Source organism: Coturnix japonica, chromosome Z (genome assembly GCF_054131305.1).
Source record: "Coturnix japonica strain WE chromosome Z, WE-NBRP24, whole genome shotgun sequence".
NCBI classification, from domain to species: domain Eukaryota; kingdom Metazoa; phylum Chordata; class Aves; order Galliformes; family Phasianidae; genus Coturnix; species Coturnix japonica.
In genome coordinates, this window is record NC_140702.1 from 18387562 (window position 1) to 18412439 (window position 24878).

Here is a 24878-nt window from a genome sequence, read left to right on the forward strand (position 1 = left end):
TGATTTACAAAGGAAAAATTCGAGATCCATCATCATGTGTAGAATTTGAGTGGACTGAGTACTATCACTATTTTATGGTTTTGATATGATAAAAATAGGGAGTAACAAAGTGGTACAAAACCTTCTTTTTTACACAGATCATGAACACTTTATTTGTTGCAACCATAATTTAAGGGCATCCTGTTTAGAACTCCTCTTTAACTGGACTATTCAGCAAGGCACAGCTCAATACGCTTGAGGCTTTCCAGGACAATAGCTCTTTTACCAGCATAAATCACTGCTGTCTCATCCCTGCTCGTTATGGTAGAGGGTTACAAGAAAGTGGAAGCAGGCTGCTGAAGGGTTCTTCAATACTCTTTAAAGGGCCTTTCATTTAATAGGATTTGCCAGGCACTGCATAAAGGAAGATTTGTCTAGAGTGAATCTTACACTGGTGCTGCTTCCCAGTCCCACTCAGGGCTGCTGTTGAGATTGTTGCAGATGAGCCTTGTCATATGACAAACAGTTCTAAACAAAAACCGAATAAGAGAGAGTATTACAAAGAGCTCTTGCCTCTCAACTATTTATTTCCTTAAGGTCTTCTCCAGCCTAAGCCAGTCTATGATTCTATGATTCTGTTTGGGTTTTCAGCATATCAAGATCTGTCTGGTGGCTCATTTTAGTCAGTAGGCTCTTGGTTTATACATGGCTATCTTCATTTTACTGTGTTTAAGGTTAGGTAGTCTTACATAGTGCCACCTATTTGTCACCTACATTTTATCTACGGTTACTGATCTCGCTCCTGTGTAGAAAATTTAGATATTCTGGATTTAGTAAGGTTGAAAAGAATCATGTTTCTTCTTGACCAGGCAGTTTCCATATCTGATACTTCTATGCATCGATTGTCCCTGTTTTTTACTTGTATGTTTAATGGCAGGAAATGTACACGAGAAGCATTATGTGCTAATTCCCTGTATTTCCTATGTCAGCAGCTATCTATCAGTATAATTGAAATAGTAAGGAGAACACTGATACTTTGCCATTGACTGGGAAGAATGGCTGGAAAGATCATGGGGCTGGTACTTTCAAAACAGAAAAAAATAGCACATGTGCTATGATTGTTAGTAACAAATGTAGAGAACTCATAATGACATCGGTCTAATAACTCAGTCATCCAAAAATCAGCCTTTCAAATTGTCTGAGATATAAGAAGAAGAACTAGAAGGATTTTAATTAAAATAGATATATAAATATAGTGTCCTGAAGACTATAATTATCAAATGAAAGTGCTCATGGCTGGTTCTTTTTCTCCACTGATGCATTAGCATCTATAGCATCTTTTCTTGCTGAAGGTTTAGATAAAGACTATAGCCTGTGATCACTACTACCTGTTAGTCTTAAAGTATCTGGACTGAAAAATGAGATGGACTCGTCCACGCATGAACATGTGCACACATATCTAAATTTATATTTCAGCTCATTAATGAATTAATGCTCATGATTTAAAATATATATATCTTCCAGTGCATATAGTTTTTGTTTTGTTTTGTTTTGTTTTTTACTAGGGATTAAAGAAAAAAATCTGACTCTGGGCCAAATCACCAACAAAATGGAACATATCACAGTGTGTGCTCATGTAGCTATGGATTCAGGCTGTCTACAAATCCGTTCACAGGCACTGCAATGACTAGTCTGTGAAACATCCATCCATCAGAAGACTCTTGAAGCTTTATGCTTGAAGAGCTAGTTGAGAGATGTTTCCATGGTACTGAAGAAGTGCCAGAGTTGAAGTGGAAAAATGTCCTTTTAACAATCCTCTTTTGTCAGTGCCTATCTTTTAGCACATACTGTAGTTCTCATCATTAGCCAGAATTTGATCCAAAATGCATTAAAAGCTTACATTGATTTATATCAAGGAAGTTCAAAGTTTGGTTTATCACTTTTTTTTTTCAATTTTCCAAATACTTAAAATCAGTATCTGATTTAGTCGCAGCTTTTAAAGTCACCAGCGTTTATTTTCCTTTGCCCACAAATATGCTGCAGAATTTAGTAACCCTACTTCTGCTTTGAGGACAGTTTTTATTTTCTTTTTTTAAATGACCCTTAAATAAGAAAGTAAACTATAGAGTGAAGACGACTAGTAGTAGCAAACTAGTGGGGGTTTTTTGCTAAGGGTTGGAAAGGTTGTTTTGTGCAGGGTTGGAACTCATGGGGTTTTTTTGTTATGTTGCAGGGGGAAATGTGGTACACTCTACACCCTGCTCTTTCTACAATACGTTTATGACTATGCTTTAAAAAGCCTCATAAAAGTACTTAAAAATAGTGTCAAGGTTTCAAATCTTCTGTTTTATACATACATACTATAAAAAGTTTTTTAAAAAAAAGTTGAATACTGTCCTCTTATCTGTTCCACTTCCTCCCTCCCCTCTGTATTCATTCCTATTAGTTCTTATACTACCATTATAAAATATAGTAGTCCAGAAAGAGAGGACTTCATACATAGCCTATCATTCTCCTAAAAAGCAGAAAAAGTGTAAACTGAAAAAGACTTACAGACTATCAGTAGTTCAGACAGCAGGCGTATTTAACCATATCTTAACTAAAATACTGGTAACTTGCATGTTGTTTGTTTTTTTTATTATTCTTACTGTTAATGTGCTTTTTTTAAATATGTTGAAAGATTTCCTTACTGGATGTGTGTTTGCTTTCAGTGTCACTGGTACACTTCATGTCAAATAACAAAATGACACTGAGGAGATATGATACTGTCTTGGCTGTAAATTTTGAATGCAGCATAGAATAGTAAAGTGGCTGTGTGACCAATTGGGTTCTTGGTACTGTAGCTGCAGTGAGTCAGAAGCTTATGTCATGTGAATTGTGCCTGTCTTACTCATTCTCAGCGCTGAGTCAGTTAAAGTAAATTTCGTAAATGCAGGCAGACCATCTTAGGAGCAGATTTCACACTATGTTTTACCTAGACCAAAAAAAAAAAAAAGAGTTTTAAAGTTTTAAATAATTTTTACTATTTTTTACCATTTTGCAAATTTTCCGCAGTACCAAAACTTTATCTGTTTCTTCCCTTGTACAATGTTCATTTGATACTATTAGGTTGGATGAGTAAGGTTAACATAACTGATGGTTAACAAACTGAGACCAAATGACCAAAATTAAGTAATAAGGAAACTGTCTGCTTCTACTTTTCACCAAAACATTGTAGAGTATGGAAGATAATTATTTACATCTTCCTTGTGTAGCTGCACAGAAAAGAGTGTGCAAAAAGATCATTTGTTTCTAAACAGCTTTAAGAGTATTCTTAATCTTCCCTAAGGCTACTGACCTTCCATTTAAAAGTACAAGTTGACTTACACCAGAAACTATTTCAATAGCATGGTAATTTCACATATATACATTTGCTACATATATTTATATATATATATGTGTGTGTGTGTGTGTGTGTGTGTGTATAAATGTGCAACAGTAATTGCAGATTACTGTAGAAACATTGCTGTAGATGCTGTTGGTTTTTAACAAGTTGAGTAGCAGTTGCATAAATCATTCTCTAATAGATTTAGAAAATGTCAGAAAGATCAAGGAGATAATAGCAAATCAAATTCAGAGAAACTGAAATTATGTTTTAACAAAAATGAAGGGAAAATAAAGTTGTATCTAGGTAATCTCTTGTTCTTTCTTCAATTTCCACAAAAAGGAACTTGAGCCAGTATCACTCTGGTGATAAGTATTATGAAATAAGTATGTGCTGTACAGCACAGCTGTGTGGTTACTCTAAATGTTCAGGAGGACCTAACAGTAAACACAAACAGTGGCTTTAAAGACATTTGCTGGCGTGTTCTTTGATGGTGAGAAGCTGTAACATGCTAAATTCTGAGGTTTACGTGCAACAGAAACCATACTGTATAGAGACACTCCACCTACAGCACTGTGGTCAAAAAGTTGATTGAAAGGCGTTTTAGTTGATGAAAAATATGTTCAGTTAGTCTATTTTATTTTCTGTATGTTAGGCTTCTTCAAAAATATTAAGTCTATTAAGTATATGTCTTTCAACAAGTACATTGCAATTTTCCATAATCGGAGAAAATATTAAGAGTGTTTGAAAGATCAGGGGGTTTTTTTCAGAATTTGAATATAGTTTTGTTACCTATCACATTATTCATTCCCAAACTCAAAAGTCATTGAGACAGATGAGACAGAACTTAAAATCAATTACACATACTCGAGAAGAGGGCTGTGTAAAGTGTGTTTATAAAATGATTGAATAATTGTACTTAATGGGAATGAATTTTTCTTAGTGGTTCTCTGAAAGAAGCTAGAGAAACTGAAGTGACAATAAGAGGAGCGACATTCAGTATACATTTGGGAGAATAACTGTTCATTGTGTTGGCACACAGCCCCCTCTCTTTGAGATGGACAGCAAATAGGGATTAGAAATACTTACAGGTGACGTTTTCCATGGCATGACCTAGTGGGATTTAAAGGTAGGCTGGGGTTACAGTTAGCATTAACCTGCATTAGGAGTTTGATGAGATGAAACAGAAGTCTTATGAACCACGTAGAGAGGAATCTTCTTTCCACAGCATTAAAGTGCAGAGGTACTACTGCTTGTGGTCATTAAGCAACAAGTATGGAATGAGGCAGACATAAACTTTGTTGAGTGCCTGTCCTCATCAGATTATTAAATACCTTGCCTACGTGTTAAATTTGATTACCGATAGGTTTAAATACATATTTTACCTGAAAAAAAAAAAATCACATTTCAGAGAGATTTGTTGCTGGCCAACTAGTATTTTTATATTTAATTTATCATTCTCATTTTTCACATGAAAATGTAAGCACTAAATAAGATGTACTTAACTTTTTTATGTTATGTTAGATATTTATCCAGAAGTATCTTGAATTGTCTGAACATATCTTTTTTATACAACTTAAATTCTGTAGGAAATAATTCCTTCTGCTGAAAAACTAGGAGCTGGTTGGAACTGATTTAAGTGAATCGCTATCAAAAATAGGAGTTTATTGCATGCGTTCAAACTATTTGCTTTCATAAATCTAAGCTGCAGTTTTAAGAAATTGATGGGAAAGGCAGGGACAGCACAGGATGTTCAAGGCATAAATATTGGAGTCAAAAATTTACAGGGAAAGATGTAGCCCCAATGCTATGTAGTGCTACTTGAAAATGTCCCATGCCTTTTACCTGTACCTTGAGTTCTGTGCAGTGAGAATTAAATATGTTTCCTCACTTACATAATAAACATATTCTATTTTGAAACTCTATGTATGCACTGTCCTTCTGAATTCACTCTGTTCAAAGACTACGACAAGTATATACCAACTTAGGCATTTTTTAACAGCTCTTTTTTTTTTTTTTTTTTTTGCTTTTCTTCCAGGTGACATTTACGAAGAGGAAATTTGGGTTAATGAAGAAGGCTTATGAGCTGAGTGTTCTGTGTGACTGCGAGATTGCTCTAATAATCTTCAACAGCACCAACAAACTGTTCCAGTATGCCAGCACGGATATGGACAAAGTGTTGCTGAAGTATACCGAGTATAATGAGCCGCATGAGAGTCGAACGAATTCAGATATTGTTGAGGTAAGATTTTGCCTTCTTGGAGTCAGACAGGCCCAATCACACTTTCAGAAGGGTCATAAAATGGTCCTGGGTGATGAACTAGCAGCAAGAGAGCAGAACACAGATGATGGCATGTTGTTGGGGGAGCTGAAGATGCAGTGCGAGATGCAGGAGAGCAGCAGAGACTTGAGGGGCAGTGTTTATTTTGTGAGCTGTGTTACCCTGCTGAGTCTGAGACACTCAGCAGATGCTCCTGTGATGGTGTCACCAGCCCTCAAATGTCCAGCTTTCTGTCCTGCTTTGTCCATGAGTCCCTTCCATGCCCTTAACACCACCTCCCTGCTGATACTGCATGTCTTATAGCTGCTCCCAATTATATGTTTACCGAAAAGCATTGCATGCACTGTCTCCTCACTCCAAAAGTTAGAACGTCCTCCAGTCAGGAGCTGAAAATATACACTCTAAAAGACACTCAAGAAAGATTCAGAACTAGTGCTGTAAGGTATTCGGGTGACATTTTTAGAAGCTTTCTGTTTATCTACAGAATTGGGAGAGTTTACAGAATGCAAGAAAAGTTTACTTGTGAGTTATACTGCTTCAGCTCTCTCTCATACAGAATGCTATTACCATAATATAATGATAACGCTATCAAAGAAATGCTATCAGAATGATGGAGACACCCTATAATTACATTTAAAAAATTGAACTAGGCAGGGCAAGTTGTATCTACCATTACTGGTAATTATTCATTAAAATTCAAGTTGTCCAATGTTAAGCACTAATATTTACAGAAAAATCTGTTTAATATCTAATTACATTAAGATTCAAACCATCCAGCATAACTGTAGCTTTCAATGATTTTTTCGTAATAGCAAAACATTCAGAGTAATATCTGAAGAACTGCTTATATGTCTTATAGAAGTCATTTTATCAGGGCACCTAAGCAGCTATTGGAAGGATGTGGTCTTGTCTTGAAAATCAATAAAACTTATTGACTACCTTAGTCTCCACACTTAAATTACTTCAGGTGATTTAAAAGGTGTTAGTTCCCAATTTTTAAATAATCTGGATGCTGCTGTGACTTTCAGAACTGGCACCCACATTATTCATGTACTTGTTATTGGTAACAGAAGAGAGAATGTGTGTAGGCTATATACAAACTGTTTAAACTGAGATGGTATACCAGCACAATAGGCATCACTACACTTGTTGCAATATGCTATGGTCCAACCATAGGTCAGCAAATATTACAGTAACCTACATCACTTTCAATCTATCCTTAAGCCAACATATAGGATTGTACTGTTCTGCTTCTTCTGCAATCCCCCATAGATTTTCTCCTCTGTTAGGGAAAGATCAGGTTCTGGCAACAGAAAATATGTATATATATTTGAATTAGGATAATGAAATTATATCATTTCTTTCTCCTTTCCATCATCTGTTTTCCTCTCTTACTTCAAACCTCTTACGAAGACATTAAGCCTTTCCTGTCACCCAGCACTGGTTTGGCCCATGTCCTGTTCAACAGAATTCAGAATCTGTCCCCAAAATAATTCCCTGTCCTCTTTTAGTGGCAGAAAGCCAGATTATTCTTAGCAGGAAAAGTTTCCTGTGATATCTTTACTTCTTCCTGCAGGATTTCTGATGGGAATGGGTGAGTAAGCCAGTAAGCTAGAGACTTATTACTTGTTTGCAATGAATGAAAACTTCTGGCCACAAGGGCTTTTGTTTTTTCAAGGTACTTGGGTGGAAATATAAAATTTAAGGTAATGTCCATTTTATTATATATTTGAACTTTTCAGAAGGAACACTGTACCAACCAAATTTCTTCCCTTCAAGAATAGTGATCCAATTCATATCGGTTTACAGTCACTTTTGCATACCAATGCATAATTTTCTGACAATATTCAAAATTCTGTTAGTATCCTTTTTCACTGCTCTGAAAGCAGTGACCAAATGAAAATAGGTATCTGAAATAAACATTCTTTTATTTCATTAGTCTAGGAAAGAAGGGCATTTTTTATGGTCTTTTTTCCATTTGTTTTGTCAGCTCTGAATTAAATCATTTGACTGCTGTGCTTTTATGGTTTTCAATGTTCTATCTGCAATGCAAAATACATAAGCCACGCAAAGGCCAGGATCAAAGGAATTCTTGTGCAGAATAAAGTCCCATATTACCACGCCTTGATAATTAACAATATCAATTAACAATAATGCAATGGAAGACCAAGGCCCTCAGGAATATGCAGTTTGAAAAATTTCTTGACTTGGTGTAGCTTGGATATTTTTAGATACAGGATATAAATCTGCCACATATTTAAATATATAAATTGAACAGTCAAAGTGTCTACATTACACATACTTTCCTTGTAAGTAGTCCATTTTTTTAACTTTGTGACAGCTAGATTTCGCACTTACAATTTTTTAATCTTGTCCTTCTGGAGCAATAAGAAACTTCTGAGAGTCAGACAGTATTATTAAATCTCATCATTTTTAATTAAATGACTGTTCAATACCTACATTTCAATAGAAAAATAAAGGGCATAACTGTGCTCTTAGATTTCTGCATAGATTTAATGAAAACTTTTTAAAAATTTGTAATATAACTTCTACTGCAAAAACTCTCTAGTCCAATTTCTATTCACTTTTGGCAAATAATTAACCATTTAGGTAATTTTCTACTTGCAGCATAACTATGCCAGCATGAATTAGAATATGGTATCTTTTAATACTTGTGATGCTGCAAATGGAGCAGTTTGGTCCTACTCAATGTACTGCTATATAATTTGATAGCTGGTGTGACGTAAAATGGAGGGAGAGGGAAGAGAGTATTCTACAGCTCACTAAGTTCTGTGTATTTATTTTTTTTTTAACTCTTGGTTTAATTTTTTTTTTTAAGGTTGTACTTTCCTTACACATGTAACAATTACATTTTTAAGCAATATGGACGTAACTAAGATTGACTTTTGCAGTTCCCTCATTCAAAATGGAGTATATTAATGTGCAATTTGGCATATCTGAATTCTTCACCTCCTACAAATTATCTACAGGCTGAATGTGTTTCAGTATTACCCAGTAAATACACTTACAATTTCCACTGGTTACTAAAAATTAATTCACACTCTTGAAGGAGAAAAGATTTGCATTCAGAATGCAAGTTGTCCATTTTAAGCAACAGTGGCAACTACTTCAAGTCTCACTGAAAACTGTGTGGCAGTTTTATGATATGTATTAGTTCTGCAAAAAAAGGATTCATTTTGAGACTTCTGTTTAGAGTTAACTGGATTCCTAAAACTGAAACTTTTATGTCCTCACCCACCAAACCACTCACGCCACAGACTTTCATTCAATTTTCCTTCAGTTAAAAGCTGCGTGCTGGTGGCTGGATATAGTAACTTTAAGAAACAGCAGAGTCTGTGTTGAGTTGTTGTACCTGTGTACGCTGAGAAGGAAAGAAGATTTTCATCTTTATGTTAACTTACCAGTCTTGTATGTAATAAACACTAAAAATAATGCATTCAGCAGCTCTCATTTAAAATCCTGCCATGCAAGTACTAGAAGATCTGTAATTGTTTATTTAAAACTGAATCCTGAGGCAATTATCACACTTTTTTGAGGGGGGGTGGGGAGGTACAGTAGTTTTCTTCACAAATAGTTACAGTCTTTCCTTAGAAGTCTGTCAATATCTGCTTTAACAGATAAAAAAAAATACCTTTTAGGTCTGTCATTTAATGGCAGCACAATTGTATAGAAGAAGACTTCTTTTTAGAAGTGAAGAAATGGAGAACAAGAGTGTCAGATTTACAGCTAACAAGTACCTGCATTATGGAGTTTTTGTGCTTATTTAACATAAGGCTCTATCCTCTCCATGCTTCTGTAAAACAATAATATAGCACAACTTATTTCAGTGACATTTCTTTGTCACTCAGCAATAAGTAAGAATAGAATGTGATACCACAGCACTGTAAGCCCACCACTTAGGAGCTCAGAAAGGACATCCCTCTTTGATCAGAGGAGTATATTTTAGAGTATAAATACAGAGAAGTGCTTTGAATATTGGCAGCAAATATAATTACAGAGTTAGCTATGCTGCAGAAATCTACTGTGGCTCTTCATCTAAGCCACCAATCTTCTGATTTAAGGTGAAATTTCCTGCCTGTTTTCTCTCAGTGTCCCTGCTTCCTTGTCACTTCTTTCACATCAGACTGCCAGCTCAGTTTTAGCAGATCTCTAGTGAGTTTTCACTAAACCTTCTTTTTGATTCTGTTTGATTCAGACACCAAGTCTAATACTCTGATCCTTACCTGGCATGCACATAAATCATCTCTCCACAATTCACTAGCCACTCCACCTTTCAACTCTTTTTAGGCCCCTGGTACATCAGTTTCTTTGACCCTCCTGCTCTTATTGTCCCATTTCTCCAGCTGGCTCCCACTCCCCTGCTGATTCAGTGGTCACAGCATTTAATTCAAGTTCTCCTACTAGGTCAGCCCTTTCAAATTCATCCTATTAACCATATCTTCCATTTTCTGGCACAAGTACATCCACCTTCTCACTTCCCCTCTGCTTTACCACTGATCACTGGTAAAGAGCAAAGAGGAACAACACAAACTTCAGTTTTTCTCTTTTCTGTCCGACCTTTAGTTATCAATTCTGATTACCCTCCAAGATCATCTTCGAATTCTGTAAAGATCATTCTTTAAAACTCTCCTGCTTTCTGCCTTTATCTCTTTCTTTCACAGTTACCTTTTTTCAACTAATCCTTTCTTTCTACTTTTCTTCTTTCTAAATCATTTTTACGCACAGAAGGAATACAAGCTCCCTTGCAAACACTTACAAATAGTAAGAACTCAACTCATACAATATAATGCTGTATCTTTCTTCAATAAAACCTTACAATAATTTGGTTTCTTGGCTATGCATTATCCTAAACTTGTTTTGGTTTGACTTTTTTGGTGTTACTTGCTTCTTTTGTTTGTCTGTGTGTGTGTGATTTCTGTTGTTTGGGTTGGGTTTTTTTTCCTACTGAATACTTAGAAGCATAGCATGCCCTTTCAAACTCTTTATCACTCTCACAAAATTTACAGCCCTACTTCAAACATGTCACAGTAAGAACAGTCACAAAATAAGTTCATGATTATACCATAACAAGATTATCCACGTAAAATATATTAATGCTGCTTCAGTTGAAAAATGAGCACCTTTGGACCAATTCTGAGGCTCTCCTCATCTTTGATTCATCCTTGCTTTCATCTTTCTTAATTTCTTGCCAGTTGCAGTGCCATGCATTCTTTTTTTTTCTGTTGCCCTGTGCCTTCCTGTGTAGAGAAATGCTTCTGTCCTCTTCCTGTTCTCTCAGCAGCTGTTCCTTCAGTATGCATGATAGGAATCACATTACATTCAATGCCCCACCATCCTTTTCTCAATCTAATTGGGTAAATTTGGAGAAACTTGATTAGAATGAACTCCTAAGTGTGAAGATAGTGAAGACTGTCAGGAACTATCCTGAGCTGCCTTAGGGGACTTTAATTAGCCTATGGCTGTTGTGCTGGTGTTGCTAGTTGTCTGTGAGGAAAACAAAGGGTAGTTCTAATTCACAAGCAAAAGTCACAATCTTAAATAATTCCAGAAGTTTAAATCCTTCCTTAAGGAATCTAGCATTGTCTTTTCAGTGTGATTTGCATATGGTGATGCATCTTCATTGCTCTTGCCTGCTGCTAAATTGACTTTTTGCAGAAATGTCTGAAAGGTCTTTTCCAACCCAAACCATTCTTTGATTCTATTATATGATTCTGTGTAGAGTGGTGGAATTCATAATATTGCTCATGTCTGTGTGTTTATTACTGCTTACCAAGAAAAAAACTTTGCTCTAAAAAGTGCATAATGAAAACACACAGCTAATCATAGAATCACTGAACCATAGAATAGGATCATAGAATCACGTAGGCTGGGAGAGACCTCTAAGATCATCTAGTCCACCTACCACCAATACTGCCCACTAAACCATGTCCTTTAGTACCACAGCTACATTCATTTCCAAAGCTTTGTAGAAGAACTAGTTTAAATTGAGAATCTGATAGACATCTATCATGACCAACAGCAGAGTGGTAAGATGCATGAAACAGTGTTAAATTTCCAATGACTCTCCTTGAGGCTTAGAACTCAGTACATCTTTAGCACATCAGAAGGCTGGAAAGGATGAAGTTCGCATTTAGGCAGCAGAAGTTGTGTGTATGAGACAGGCTGCAAGGGCAGTATATTGTGCATGAGAAGAATGCCACAGTCCTGTTTTGCTGTTGGGCTTAATGCATGTTAACCCACCAATTCTTACAGGTGTGCTGTGGGTTCTGCAGCACATGTAGGATTAGTCACTTGGTGGGGAAGTTCTGAATGAAATGAAGGGGAAAAAATCATTCTGTCAATTATTTCTAAAGGTCACAGAGCTAATGAGTAGCTGGGAGGTTAATTAGATTCTGAAAGCCTCTTCATATCAATTAAGACTCTTATCTTTATATTTGTAGTAAATAAGCCCATATAGCTCTCTAACTGTGCTCCTTTGAGGACAAGCAAGGCAACTGTTGGATTTTGTTTAATGTAATAAGAGTATTTGCTTCTCCTGGCATCATAACATAAAACTGAGTATAAACAAGCTGTGAAATATACATCAAGTCAGTTCTTCAGTTGTTGAAATCAGTGGAATTATTTCAGCTACCATGGGCTGAAGATCTGGGGCATTGTAGAAAGTAAACTTGTATGTAAGAAAGGTTATTCAGGGTGATCTAAAGACAGTGCAGTCTATTGGATACTGCCCTGGACCAGGACTCATGAGACTTACATTTTATTAATAGCTTTGCCAAGTACTGTTGTGTGACCTTGGACGAGTCACATTTCCTCATAAAGCTTCAGTTTCCCTATCTGTAAAATGGGAATAGCGTTATTGATTTCCTTTGTAAATTGGTTGAAGACCAGCTTGCTAAAAAAACAGCTACTATTACCAGTTTCCACAGGCCAGGAGATGATTGGACAGGGTCAACTGGCCAAAGAATTTCATTTAAATGATGATTTAGGGTTTTTAAATATTTGCTTTTCTTTTCATTTTTAGTAAACGTAAGCCAAACCATTATTGCTAACCAGATGTATGACATAATCATGGGATGTGCTTTAAGATTTTTTTTTCCTTACTTTCTTTCTTTTTTAATATTCCTTTAGTCTTTCACTGCTTGCCTTTTCAATTTCAAGCCTTTGGAAAACGTGTTTGTAATCTACAATTCTCACAAGAGTTTATTTCTATATTTTTGCTATTCGAGATAAGTACAGAAAGGTCATGGAGAGGAAAGTATACTGTCTTTAAAAATGTTTTAAAATGTCCTCTCCACTTTATCAATCTTAATTTCAATTTTTCAAGCAAATAATTAAGAAATGAATCTTTTAAAATCTGATAATCTTACCTAAGCTCATTAGTCCATTAATTTGGACTTTATATTAGCTACAAGATCACAAGAAAAATTTCAAAGCAGGAAAATTGTTAAAGTCAGTTATTTTCTGTCCAAATTAGTCCCTTTACTGCATTCAATAAATATATTTTCTTCTTCTCACTTATGCATGAGGTTTTTTACTCTTACTGTCCACAAACTATTATATTTGTTACAAAATAAAAGGTCAAGTGTAGATATTGCTTTTTATTTTATTTTAAATATACCTCTTATTAGTCCAGTAAGTGAAATATAGAGCTGAGAGAATGAGTTGTTTTCTTTTTTTCTTTGTTTTTCTCTCTATATCTCTCTTTTTCTCAGAAAGGCTAGCTTTCCGCTATGATATATTTGCAACAAGGTTTTGGTTGGCATGAAACATATTTTTTAATCCTAATAGATGTCAAATGAAAGTGAAGTAGCTCACTTGATTAACTTGCTTTTCCATAATTAGAAGTAGAGTGTAGGGATAGAGAGAAGAGAAATGGATGCAAATGGAGGAACCTTCTGGTTTTTACTTATTCAGGATCAGTCCTTATCACTGGTCAGATTTTCCTTATGTTATTTTTCTTTTATACTTCTGTTCTTAATGATCACTTTAAAAACATTTCAATGTTTTAGGGAATGTTTTGGTTGGTATTTTGTAAAAAATGATGGGATAGCAAAGATGAAAATTATAGGTAGAATATACATGTGTTTCAAATCTTTTTCACGATTCCTTTCTTTGTCAAACTGGGAACATAAATCTGTATGTCTGAGACCTCAGTCTATTTCGCAAATGACTGTTCCTTTCTCCAAAACATGATATATTTGGCCGAGAAACTGGAAAAATCTTACATGTCTGTGTAACATTCTTATAACTTAATAGCTCCAAAGTTTTATCCCAATCTAGTCATTGGAGAACGTTCTTTGTTTTTGTAGTCACTGTTTCACATAGTAACATCTTGTTGTATTTTGGTCTGTTTGCCAGAGGGTAGGTTTATTTTTAAATCCCTGAACTCCGAATTTTCTTTATTTTTCCAAGATTGGAAGCAGCTGAAACGCCTGGAGTTACAGGTTGAAGGGCTTGCTTCACAATGTGGGATGGGAAGCCTCATCCCCTCCCCCTTTTGTGTTTTTCTTTTTTCAAATTTTCCTGACAAATGTCTCTCAACTGATATTCATCTAAAAATAGAAAACTGCCTAACTAAAAATAGCTTGGCTCTCAGTCTTGCCAAGGAAAATGGAGAGGAATATGCGTGGAATAGAAGGCTGAGTAATCCAGCTCTATTCATTCACAGATCCCTTTGAGAATGCAGGCGATGATAAAGTGCCCTCAAAAAACCACAGGCCTGACTTGCTCTCTTCAGACTCTTAGGTGCCAATAAACATTTTAGCCCAAGGATATATATATTTTTTTTCTCATAGATCGTAAATACTTTCTAAAAGACAAGGCTTTGTTTCACAGAAGCTGACTGTCAAAAATAGCTGACTTTCCTAAGGTTCCCCCCCTCCCCACCCCCATCCCCTTTTTTTTTTTTAACTTTCCACATGTTTTTTAATTTATTTTCAGATGAGCAATGACTGCAATGTTCTGTCAGAAAGTACCATGAAATGTCACATATCCAGTCCAAATGAATGAAAAAATAGATACTTTTCATTGATTTCATACTTTGGATCATACCCTCAAAAGTTCACTTACTGCTAAATAAAAGTTTATTACTGTGATTCTGAGCAGTGAAAGCAAATGAGTAGACAGATGGCTAGTTTCACTCAGAAATTTTGCTTGGTGGCCTGGAAATTCTTGTAATACACAGGTCAATGTTGTTATTTGTAATTTTTCGTGTATCTGAAACTTGGATTTATGCAGGAGGATATAAGAGATATAAATAGCAAGGGGGAGAATCTAATTAACTTAATAATAAGCCTGTTGAGAACTCTGCAAAGCAGAATGTTTTCATTTGGTAGTTGTCACATTAGAGAAAGCAAATGTCATTTTGGGCAGCAAAGGTATTTGTACCACCACTGTGAGGTATCACATGTGGTATCAGCTATAATGACAGCAGAAAAGACATCAGGAAAGGCAGAACATGTTATTTAAAACAGGAATATTTGTTGTTAGTCTGTATGGAGTTTTTGTTGTGGGTTTTTCTAGTTTTGTGTTGTATTTTTATTATTTTTTTTAATCTGAGTAACCTGGTCAAACACAGCAACAGGGTGTGGAAATGTCAGCACAGTTCACAGGGTTATTTGGGCCTGAGTATTGTTTTGTTCAGTTCCTGTAATGCTGCTTGTGATAAGACTCTGGAGACAAAGGATGATAATTGATGGAAGGGGACTTAAATCACTCCAAAAAGAATCAAGGTCCTTGTATTTGGGTACATCGACTCTTCTGGCCTCCTTCCTCCTCCTAAAGCGTTTTTGTCTTCTTGCAAGTTGGCCCCCTACTGCTCTTTGTAATGGAGGCAGACCACAAGTGATTCCTTTATGCAGTATACAGGGTGTAATTGTGTCTGTGTGGTGTATTAGTAATTAGCAAGGCTGAATTCCTGTATTGTATCTTCACTGCAAGTTTGGAAAAATAGGGCACACTACCCTACATTACCATTTTCAACCTAGATAGTGAGCTACTTATTGCTGTGTTCCAGAGACAAAAGCTTTTGTGAGCAAACCCATTTTTCATTTTCAAGACATCCCTGCTTTGAAAGGTAAATACAAAATGAGGTTATTTACCTGGATTCTGCACAGTAATGCAATCAGAAGTGTAGTAATACCAGGTTGTTGTCTATTTCCTCACAACTGTCTTGAGCACAGACAACTGGACTTGCCCTCCTGTTCTGACAGACTTTTTGTTTTATTGGACTCCCACAAGCTGTCAGCTGTTCCCATCAAACCACAGTTGAAGATTGTGGATGCTGAGATTCCTGCAAAATCAGCAAGTGGTGCACAGTTTTTCACATGCTTACAATGAGTTCTTTAGTGTACAGATGTTCCCAGATGCTGTCCCTTAGCTCCTGCTCACAACTCCTTCATTATCAAAAACCAAGGAATGTAAATTTCACTGATCAGGTATATTTACACCCCCAACTTTAAATCTGGAGTGGTCAATGGGAACCTTCAAAATCATCTGGTTACAATTTTGCAGACAGCAATTTGTGCACATTCTATCACCTTCTGTAGAAAGTAATAGCATAATAGCTCTTCTTTCTACAAACATTTATAGAGGTCCTGTTTCAGACTGTGGAACACTTTGAGAGGAGAAAGCTGAATGCTCCAGTAAGAGTACACAGTGTCATAGCTTTATTTTTGAAGCAGTTTTAAAGGTAGCAGAATTGAGACCTAAATTGTTCATACACTGAGTAGCATTCATGCGTCTATATGGAGAAATAAATGAGCAGTAAATATGCTTCCATGCCATAAACTTAGCAATAGGCGAGCCCTTTCTTGAGTAGCAGAGGAACTGTGCAGGAGATGTTTCGTGAAGAAACACCAGACAGGATGGGGATACAAAAAATACAGCTTCATGCCTACTCTACCTCACCTTCAAGAGAGTTGCTTACCTTACCCTTCCACACTGCATGAAGCAAAATTCCTCCATGTTTTTTCTCCCCAGGACTGCAGACAGGTAACTCTATCTGTTTTTGCGATACCTTCCCGCTGTTTTCACAGCTCTGGCAAATGTTCTGTTAAACTTCAAAATATGCTGACTTTTCTCCCTTTGTTACAGTAAGAGCATCAAAATTAATTATTTATTTGTGTACTATAAAATTTGCATTTGTCCTTATGTATTATGTAGCTAATATTGATTAGGCTCCACTTGCCCAGAATCCAAGGAGTCCGTATGTGTTTGTGTATATAAAAGACAATTGAAATTAATGTAAATTATCAAATTTGCAGGGCTATAAAACCTCAAACACCTATCCTTTATTGTTCTGCATTTTTAATACTCACAAGTCTAGTGGTCATCTGTGAATTAATTTCCACAGGTCAGAACTGCTAAGCCCTCTCTGGTAGTTAAATCTTAAACAGACATTCTTCCTTGAACAACAACAACAACAAAGACATTTAAAACAGGGTTTCAATCAGCATCTTCTATATGTTGTAGTTTATAAATCCACAACTTTACATTATTGTGTCTTCCTTACTTAATATTGCTGTGGGCACTTTTGCATACAGCTACCTGTTAATGAGGGAGTAAATACAATATTAAAAGAAGTTGCATTATCTGTGATCTAAACTTTAATTAACTGCATTAATGCATTTGTGTGAAAGGGAGCAGTGTTAAAGAGGAAAAAAAAATGTGATATATTGAATAGGCTTGCATTAGAAAAAAAAATCTCAAACCCATTATTTATATCATCCTGTGTGATCTATAGACAACTATAATTACATTTTATAGTGCACTGTTATAGAAATGTGCATGCACTTTACTTTGGGTTGTTAAATATACGTTTATTTCTTTGATCAAATGTTACAGCACACCGGCTGTTCAAAGAAAGCAAATTATAGAAGAGTCAATAAGAGTATTTTAAACAACTCACAGCTGCTATAGATTGATTCAAAAGAGATCAAAATCTTGACAAAGAAGCAATTCCTAATGGAGCATATGTTGTTTAAAGTATATTTAGCTTACTACAAAAGAATCATAGCTATAACATGACCAAACATAAAAACACGTAATTTATTCTTTCATAGTTATAATCCAAGGCTTGGTTATTACATACTTCTAGCATGTTCAAACAATTATCAATAAAATAGAAGCTTTACACTTTTGTCTCCAGCAGCTGTAAATGTGCACTTTAGCATTTAATCTGTATTTTTGTAACCTACTGAAAAGAAGCTTTTCTTCTCAAAAGTAAATTTTCCTACAATCCATATTCATAGTTTAACTCAAGGATAAAAAAAATTATAATTATGCTTCATTCTTTCCATTCCATATCTTAAAGTGTTTCACAGAAGTCACTAAACATAAGCTTTAAAATATGGCAACTAAGATCATTATCCCAAAGCATAAATTGAGACATATGAACTTTGTGAGAGACCTTGTTATTTGGTATTGAAGGTACCTAGGGGCCAGTACTGTGCTCCTTTTGGATAAACCCAGTCTAGACCCAAATTGGAAGCTTTTTTCCCCCAGAAGATCCAGAAACTCTTAGTCCTCTACAAAGGTAACATCCCTGATGAGCATTTATTGAATGCCTGAATGCCCATAGGTCTTCATGGGTGGAGGTGTCTGCAGCCCTTGGAAAGCAGTGTTAACTTCTGATGAGGGGTAGGATTACTGAAACTCTGTTTGTTTGGTCTGGATCTGTCACACACATCCTAGACACCTGTTGCCAGGCTTGGATCCTGCTGTGCAGTACCAGGCTTTTAGTGTGTCCTGTGTAGGAAGCCTCATATCTTAACAGTTGGAGTGCCACTTTGGAGGTTAGGTGCCTAAATATCAAGTATTGCCAAATTGAGCTTTCTGTGTGCCTAAATCCTTTACTGGACTTGTTCCATAGCCCTTTCCTGTCACAAGGCCATTTCTTGCAGCAAGGGAATTACAGCAGGGTGTGGACTGCTTTTCATGGCTTCAGCGCAAACTCTTGGGTGCACATCAAAGCAGTGTGGCTAAAAGAGAAGACTCATTGTCAACTAGTTTTCTGTCCCTTTAAAAAATACTGACTTCCCAAATGAGCCTTAAGAAGGCAAGCTCTTATTTCTCTGCCCCTAGTTGTCTTCATTTATAGCTTTCAAATACTGGCAAGTATAGGAGATTCTGTCTAATAGGCTTCTTTAGCCAAATAGTTGAACTAGTTGGACCCTTGTAGATATCTACATTTGACCGTTCTGAGTGGAGCTGCATAGAATCACAGAATCATAGAATCATAGAATTGATAGGTAGTTTGTTTTCTAGAGTAAAACTCTTGACGGCAATGCCCATGAGGGTTTCACAGATGAAGCTGAGCAGGCTGTTTATGCTGTAGACTGAACTTAGGTGAATCACTGAGTCCTCAAAACTTACAGAAACCTCCCTCTCATGTGGAATAAATTTTTAATCCCTATCCCATTAACAAGTCTGAGAGTTCCTCTGTACAGTCATTTTTATAGAAAAAAAAATGTTATTTCCACCTCTTCTCTCACTGTCAGTGATGGAGCAAAAGAGCTGACCAAACATTCTGCAGTTAAGTTAATCTTCTCTGTGATCTCTGTGACCAATTTGGTAGCACAAATAAAAAACTCGTACATTCCCACTACTGCTATTTTATTGCAGGGTTTTGTGATCTGGTATACCCCAGGCAGAAACAAGAATCCTGCCAAGCTTTGGAAACACTGTAAGAAGGCTTTGGCGCAGTTTATTTCAAAGTTTCATGTTGCTGAGAAACTACATACAACCCTCAGGACTGTGGAAGTGCAGAGACTAAGAACAAAATTGTTCACTTCTGTAGCAGAGGATTTCTTATATGCCTGTTTCTTTCACACCAACTGGCCTATTTCTGGCAAAGATCCTAGAGCAGTCCTGGTTTTCACTGAATTTTTGATCCTTCTGGATACCTTTTTGTCCATTTTGCTTCTGTAAGTGCTATGTAAAAGCCTGGGCTTGTTGAAATCCGTCAGGATCTGCTTGCAGATTTTTGATTTTGGTATTTCTATAGTAAGAGTCAAAGCCACACATATTTTGAGGTAAGTTCATCTTCAGTCTTGCCACAGTCTGATTTCTTTGGTGCAATCAGCATTTGGTTGATTTTAAAATTCAAATATGAAGCAAATTTTAGAGGCACTGTGGTATTCCTGTATCATTCTGTGTGGAACTTTTTAACTCTTGTCTAAATCATTCTGTTGCATTGTGAATGTCCTGTAGAACTTAGGAAGGAGCTCTGGATGCTAACAGCAAGATAACAGCAGCAGATGGCCTAGAAAACAGCTAAGATAATGGAATAGGTAAATAAGCTTGTGTTTCTTGCTGCAGTACTGTCTATAGGAAATGCTACTGCTCCGTCAGTCAGGACAGTGGGTTCAGCCTAAAGACACAGGGAGATGTTACAGGTCTGTAATTGGTCCAGACATCCAGCATTCCTGAACTTGTGGACAGGTTGCTGTGAAGTTCATTCTGTGTGCAGAATAGAAATACAGAGAGCTGAAACCTGTATTCTTCAGTATGTAGGGCTCTACCATGTATGCAAGCTAAGAATGTTAGAAGAAAATAAATAAATAAATAAAAATGTTCCAAATGTTATTCACTTCTTAACATTTTTCTCAGTTTGCCTGAAATTGACAAAGATTAATTTTTTTCCTCTGGAAAACAGTCCCCAAAACACCACCTGTGTGTATGTAGCAAAATACTGTGAAATGATAAAACACAAAGCAAATCAGTTCTTTAAAACAAATGCATCCCTTAAGACTGCTGTGGGGTTTTGATTACCAAAAAAAAAAAAAAAAAATTTCAATTCCCAATGGGAAAAGCTTTCTTTCTTTCATGTAATGTGTTTTTTTGAGACGCTGGCTGAATCTGTCTGTGGAAACAGCTGTGACAGTGTTAATACCACTCAGTCATTCACTGTCTTTCCCCACTGGAGGTTACCAGCAGACCCAGAGGAGGGGAATGCATGCCCACCCCTCAGCTGCTACACCTCCATCACTCGAGTGTGGGATGAGCAATCTCTGGTTTCAGGGCAGTGCTGCAAGAGAACTGACCTTGCAGTGGTAGCAGGCAATCAAAGCTGGTGTGCTGGAGCCCTCACTGACACAGTGCCAGGCACACACATGGCAGTGCTCTCCATTCCTACCTCTGTCAAACTGTGGAAGAAAGGAAACAGTCTGACATCTTGCTCTATTTGTCCAGTTCTTCTGCAAAATGAATGGACTCCAGTGGAAGCATCTTTTGTAGTCCACAGAATTCTCTGTGTGGGAATGTGATATGATTAAAGGTTTGAAGATTTCAGGCAGTAGTGCTTAGGCTAGCCAACATACCAATTCTTCCTTACAAAACTATAATTTTGTCCAAAAAAAGAAATCCAATTTTACAATGAAAAGCCTTAACAGTTAAGATATGTTTAAACTGCTTCTAGAGAAAGCTGAAATTTTCACAAAGATGCTCAGTTTCTGAATGAAGGTTTTTTTGTGTTGGTTTTGGGTTTGAGCCCTTGGTGTTCTTCTTTGTCTATTTTACCCCCTTAGCCATGTTTTCTCTAGTACATCTGCAGACTTTGCTCCCATGTCCACATTTCTGGTCAAAATTTTCAGACTTGGCTGTGCCTCTGCCACTCCTGCTTTCTCAAGCAATGATAATACTGGAAACTGATGTGTTTCTCAAGTCTTTTTCCTTCACAGTGAGCTGAAAACCACTGTTGTAGTGTTAGTTTAACTCAGACCAAACAACAAAGTCTCAACAAAGCTGCAGAAGGTTTGTGAGGTCTGTCTGACTGCAGTAAATTCAGAGTCCTTTGTGAACGCACTGCAGTTAGCTTGTTTTTTTAAATGAAATTGTTCTTACAGCACCTCAGTTATGTTATAATCACACTTATTGTAGTAGGGGAAAAAAATTTAAAAATAGTGAAGTAATAAACTCCATCCAGGAAGTTAGCAACAGAAATGGGAGCTAAACTTCAGACTCTTGAGATAGATGCAAACAGCTTAACTGTTGATAATCCTGTGTAAAGACACTTTGCTTCTTTTGCCTCCATGATGGCACAATTTGCAGTAATGGAAATTTAGAACTTACTTGCCTTGAAAGCTTCCTGAATTCTCCAGAATCCATCTAATATCTGACCACTTTTTACTAAGTCTGTCATTTCTGATTCTTTTCTCTTGAGAGAAGTGTTTACTCCTCTCAAGGAAAAAGCGGAGTGATAAGAGCAGTATGATTACATTACCAAGAAACAAGGAGTTGCTAGAAGGACCAGCTTTCTGAGATACTCGTGCAGTCTTGAAGTTTTATCCAGCCCCTCCATACAGCTTCTGGCTGTACTCTTTCAATCCTTCTTTGTTATTATGTAGATATCTTCAGCTTTCAACTTGAAAAATTGCTATTCCTGTAAGATTTTCCATGTGAAGACAGGACCTCTTTCTTTACTTACTAGCAGATGATACTTTGCTAAATAGAACAAGTATATCATAGTCTAGATTTTAGCAGCTGTTTACTGATAAATACAAGTTGCACAAATGTTTTTTGGTAAATAAGATATAGTTTCTTGATCTAACAGGAGAAAAAAAAAAAAGATCAATGTCATCTTAAATCAAATAAAAATTCTGCATCATTTGAGTCATCTGTTTTCACAGTTAAAATCATAGGCCAATTTTTCCTCTGAAATGTACTCACTCTAAGCTTAGTGGAGGGACTTTCTTCCCTTTCTCCTTGGTGAAAACTTGACTTTATCAGCAGAACATTGAGTTGATGGTTATTGCTTTGTTGCTATTTAAGACCTCCATCCTGCAAAGGAACAGAAGTCTAGAGTTTCAGAGATCTAACCTCTATTATAATTCAGCATTTAAAAAACAAAATATTGATTTAGGCATTTTTACCAATGGATAAAACAATTATGGTACTATAAAAATATAAGAGGTTGTTCTTTTGCCTTTAAAAGGAACAGCTAGTCAGCAATGTTTGCTCATTGTCATACTGGTAGGGTTTTAGGTAATACCCTATAATTTGATCTGCCATAAAATAAGTGTTCAAATTCTGGGAAGGATTAAAAAACAAAACGGACAACAACAACAAAAAAGCCTTCTCTATTCAAAACATTGATACATTCAAGCTGTATATGGGAGACCTCCAAAGAAAACCCAGGTGCTGAGGGAAGTAGCGTTCTTGCCGCAGTGGGTGGCATTTTCACTGCCGAGTCAGTTCTACCCCGGTTCAGTGCTGCTGGAAGTACTCATCTTAAATGGAAAAAAACCATTGTGGTCATCAAAGATTACCTGGCCTCGTAATGAAGAGTGAAGGTGTTTGCCCCATGGTCTGTTGAATATTCCTTGCCATGTAAATTGTATCTTTTGTTGCAGCTTCCTTTATCAGATATATTTCTCATTTCTTCTCCCAAAAACTTTGTTTCTTAGTCTAGCTTTCACAAACTGACAATATATTCATCCCTAGATGGTTTCATTTTAATGATATGTGAAGCTGTCCTTGCACATACTATTTCAGAATCTCCTTAGGATATTTTAAATTAAAGTATATTTTGGATCAAAGTACATATCACAAGTATACTTCATATCAGCTGCCATACTTTCTGTAATAATTTTGTGACAAAATTTCTGTAAGATGTGTGTTACTTTGTTTATCTCGTTTCTCAAGTATTTTGAATATGCCATTTAGTATTAAATGTTCCCATTTATATCACAGAAAAACACCAACTGCCTTTGAAATAGTTAATGGTTTCCACAGTCAGTTATATCAAGCCCCACATATTTAAAATACTGTGTATTTGGAGAGATAGTAACACTAATGTAACAGACTTGGTGACACCACTGTAGATCTAGAATAACTCAGCTGGTGTCTTTACAGCTGTTCCAGCCACAGATTTACACCAGTGTAAATGAGATCTGACTTCAGTCTTGTATTTGTATACATGTCTGACTAAATTAGACAGAAATGAAAATGTTGAGGGCAGAGCTCCATCTGGAAGAGATGGAGTCAGTGGAGAAGGCTTACAGATAGACAAACATAAAAAGGAGGGAAATAACAACCTGTTGATGATTACAGTGTTTATTTTTAAGTGGCCTCATATTCCCTAAAGAAGCTGAGATGATTCTGCTGAACTACTGTAAAGTTTATTTTTCCATTCATACACTTTCTGTGTCTGGCAGCAAAACCTAGTACAAATCAAATATACTGTATCTCACAGTATCTTCTATTTTGAATATGCTCAATAAAGCTTAAGGAAAACCTGGCCATCTTCATACACTTAGAACATTTTAAAAACTCCGTGAAAGGCCTAATGTACTGGTATCATACCGTGGCCAAGGGGCCCAAGTCAGAGATGCATCTATTCTGGCTTTGGCCCATCTATGTATCCCTTGATAGAGAGTCTGCTTCCAGGCTGGCAGTGCTCCTCCCTATGAACTACTGAAAGGAGACTTAATGCAGAAGTGTTATCTTCATGGAGTCATCCCTCAAATACTAGTCCTTGTGAAACAGTCATTGGCTTTGCTAAGGCCCAAGGGACACATGTGTGGGTAGAGCAATGTGCAGGAAGAGTGTTGGCAAGAGCAGACTGAAACTTTCTGCCCAAATCTGCATCTTCTTTATTTCCTCTAGCTGAACTGAGCACCTGCAAAAAGGCCTTGGGAGAACCAGCCCAAGGTTAAAGTTGTGGGGCTGCTCAAGGAAGAATGATAATTATTCCATCCTTAGGTACAAGTGTCCTGAGAATGCCTCCAATCTAGCTAAATAATCTGCTGATTTGCAGTATAAAGCGCTAACAGCCAAGCCAATGGATAGTGCTGTGTTTTTACAGCAAAGCTGCACACAACTTTAGTTTTTACTCTGTACTTCAGTGAAAACACATTATTTAACAGTGCAGTAAATTCTGACTAATGTTTAAGGAGATATTTATTTATTTTTAAATAAGACTTGTTCTTTTTCTTTTTTAATCTTATATATATGTAGGGGTGATTTTATCAGATGTAGTCATAACTAGATTGACATTGCATTTATGCCACTAATTCCATCACTTCCAACTAATCTTGCATGTGAAGTTATTGTTTAAAAAGTACCATCCTTGTTCACAAAATAACATCTCTTGTTTTACCTCTTCTAATCCAACCCACCACCAGTATTGGGCTGCTCCTGTATTGCATCACTGCCAGTGAAATCTAATTAAGCTCACCTGCAAAAACGTGCAAAAAATCCTTGTTACTTTGAGCAAGAAGATGCTGAAACATG

The 24878-nt window shown here is 36.5% G+C and overlaps 1 protein-coding gene across 29 annotated transcripts in view; it reads left to right on the forward strand.

Annotated features, from left to right (window-relative positions):
* MEF2C (myocyte enhancer factor 2C) overlaps positions 1 to 24878 on the forward strand; it is a 135863-nt gene that overhangs the window by 67095 nt on the left and 43890 nt on the right. For all 29 annotated transcript variants that reach the window (XM_015849721.3, XM_085528545.1, XM_085528553.1 and 26 more), the window contains one exon: positions 5382 to 5585. In XM_015849721.3, coding sequence (XP_015705207.1) covers positions 5382 to 5585 — 204 coding nt within the window. The remainder of the gene's footprint in view (positions 1 to 5381; positions 5586 to 24878) is intronic.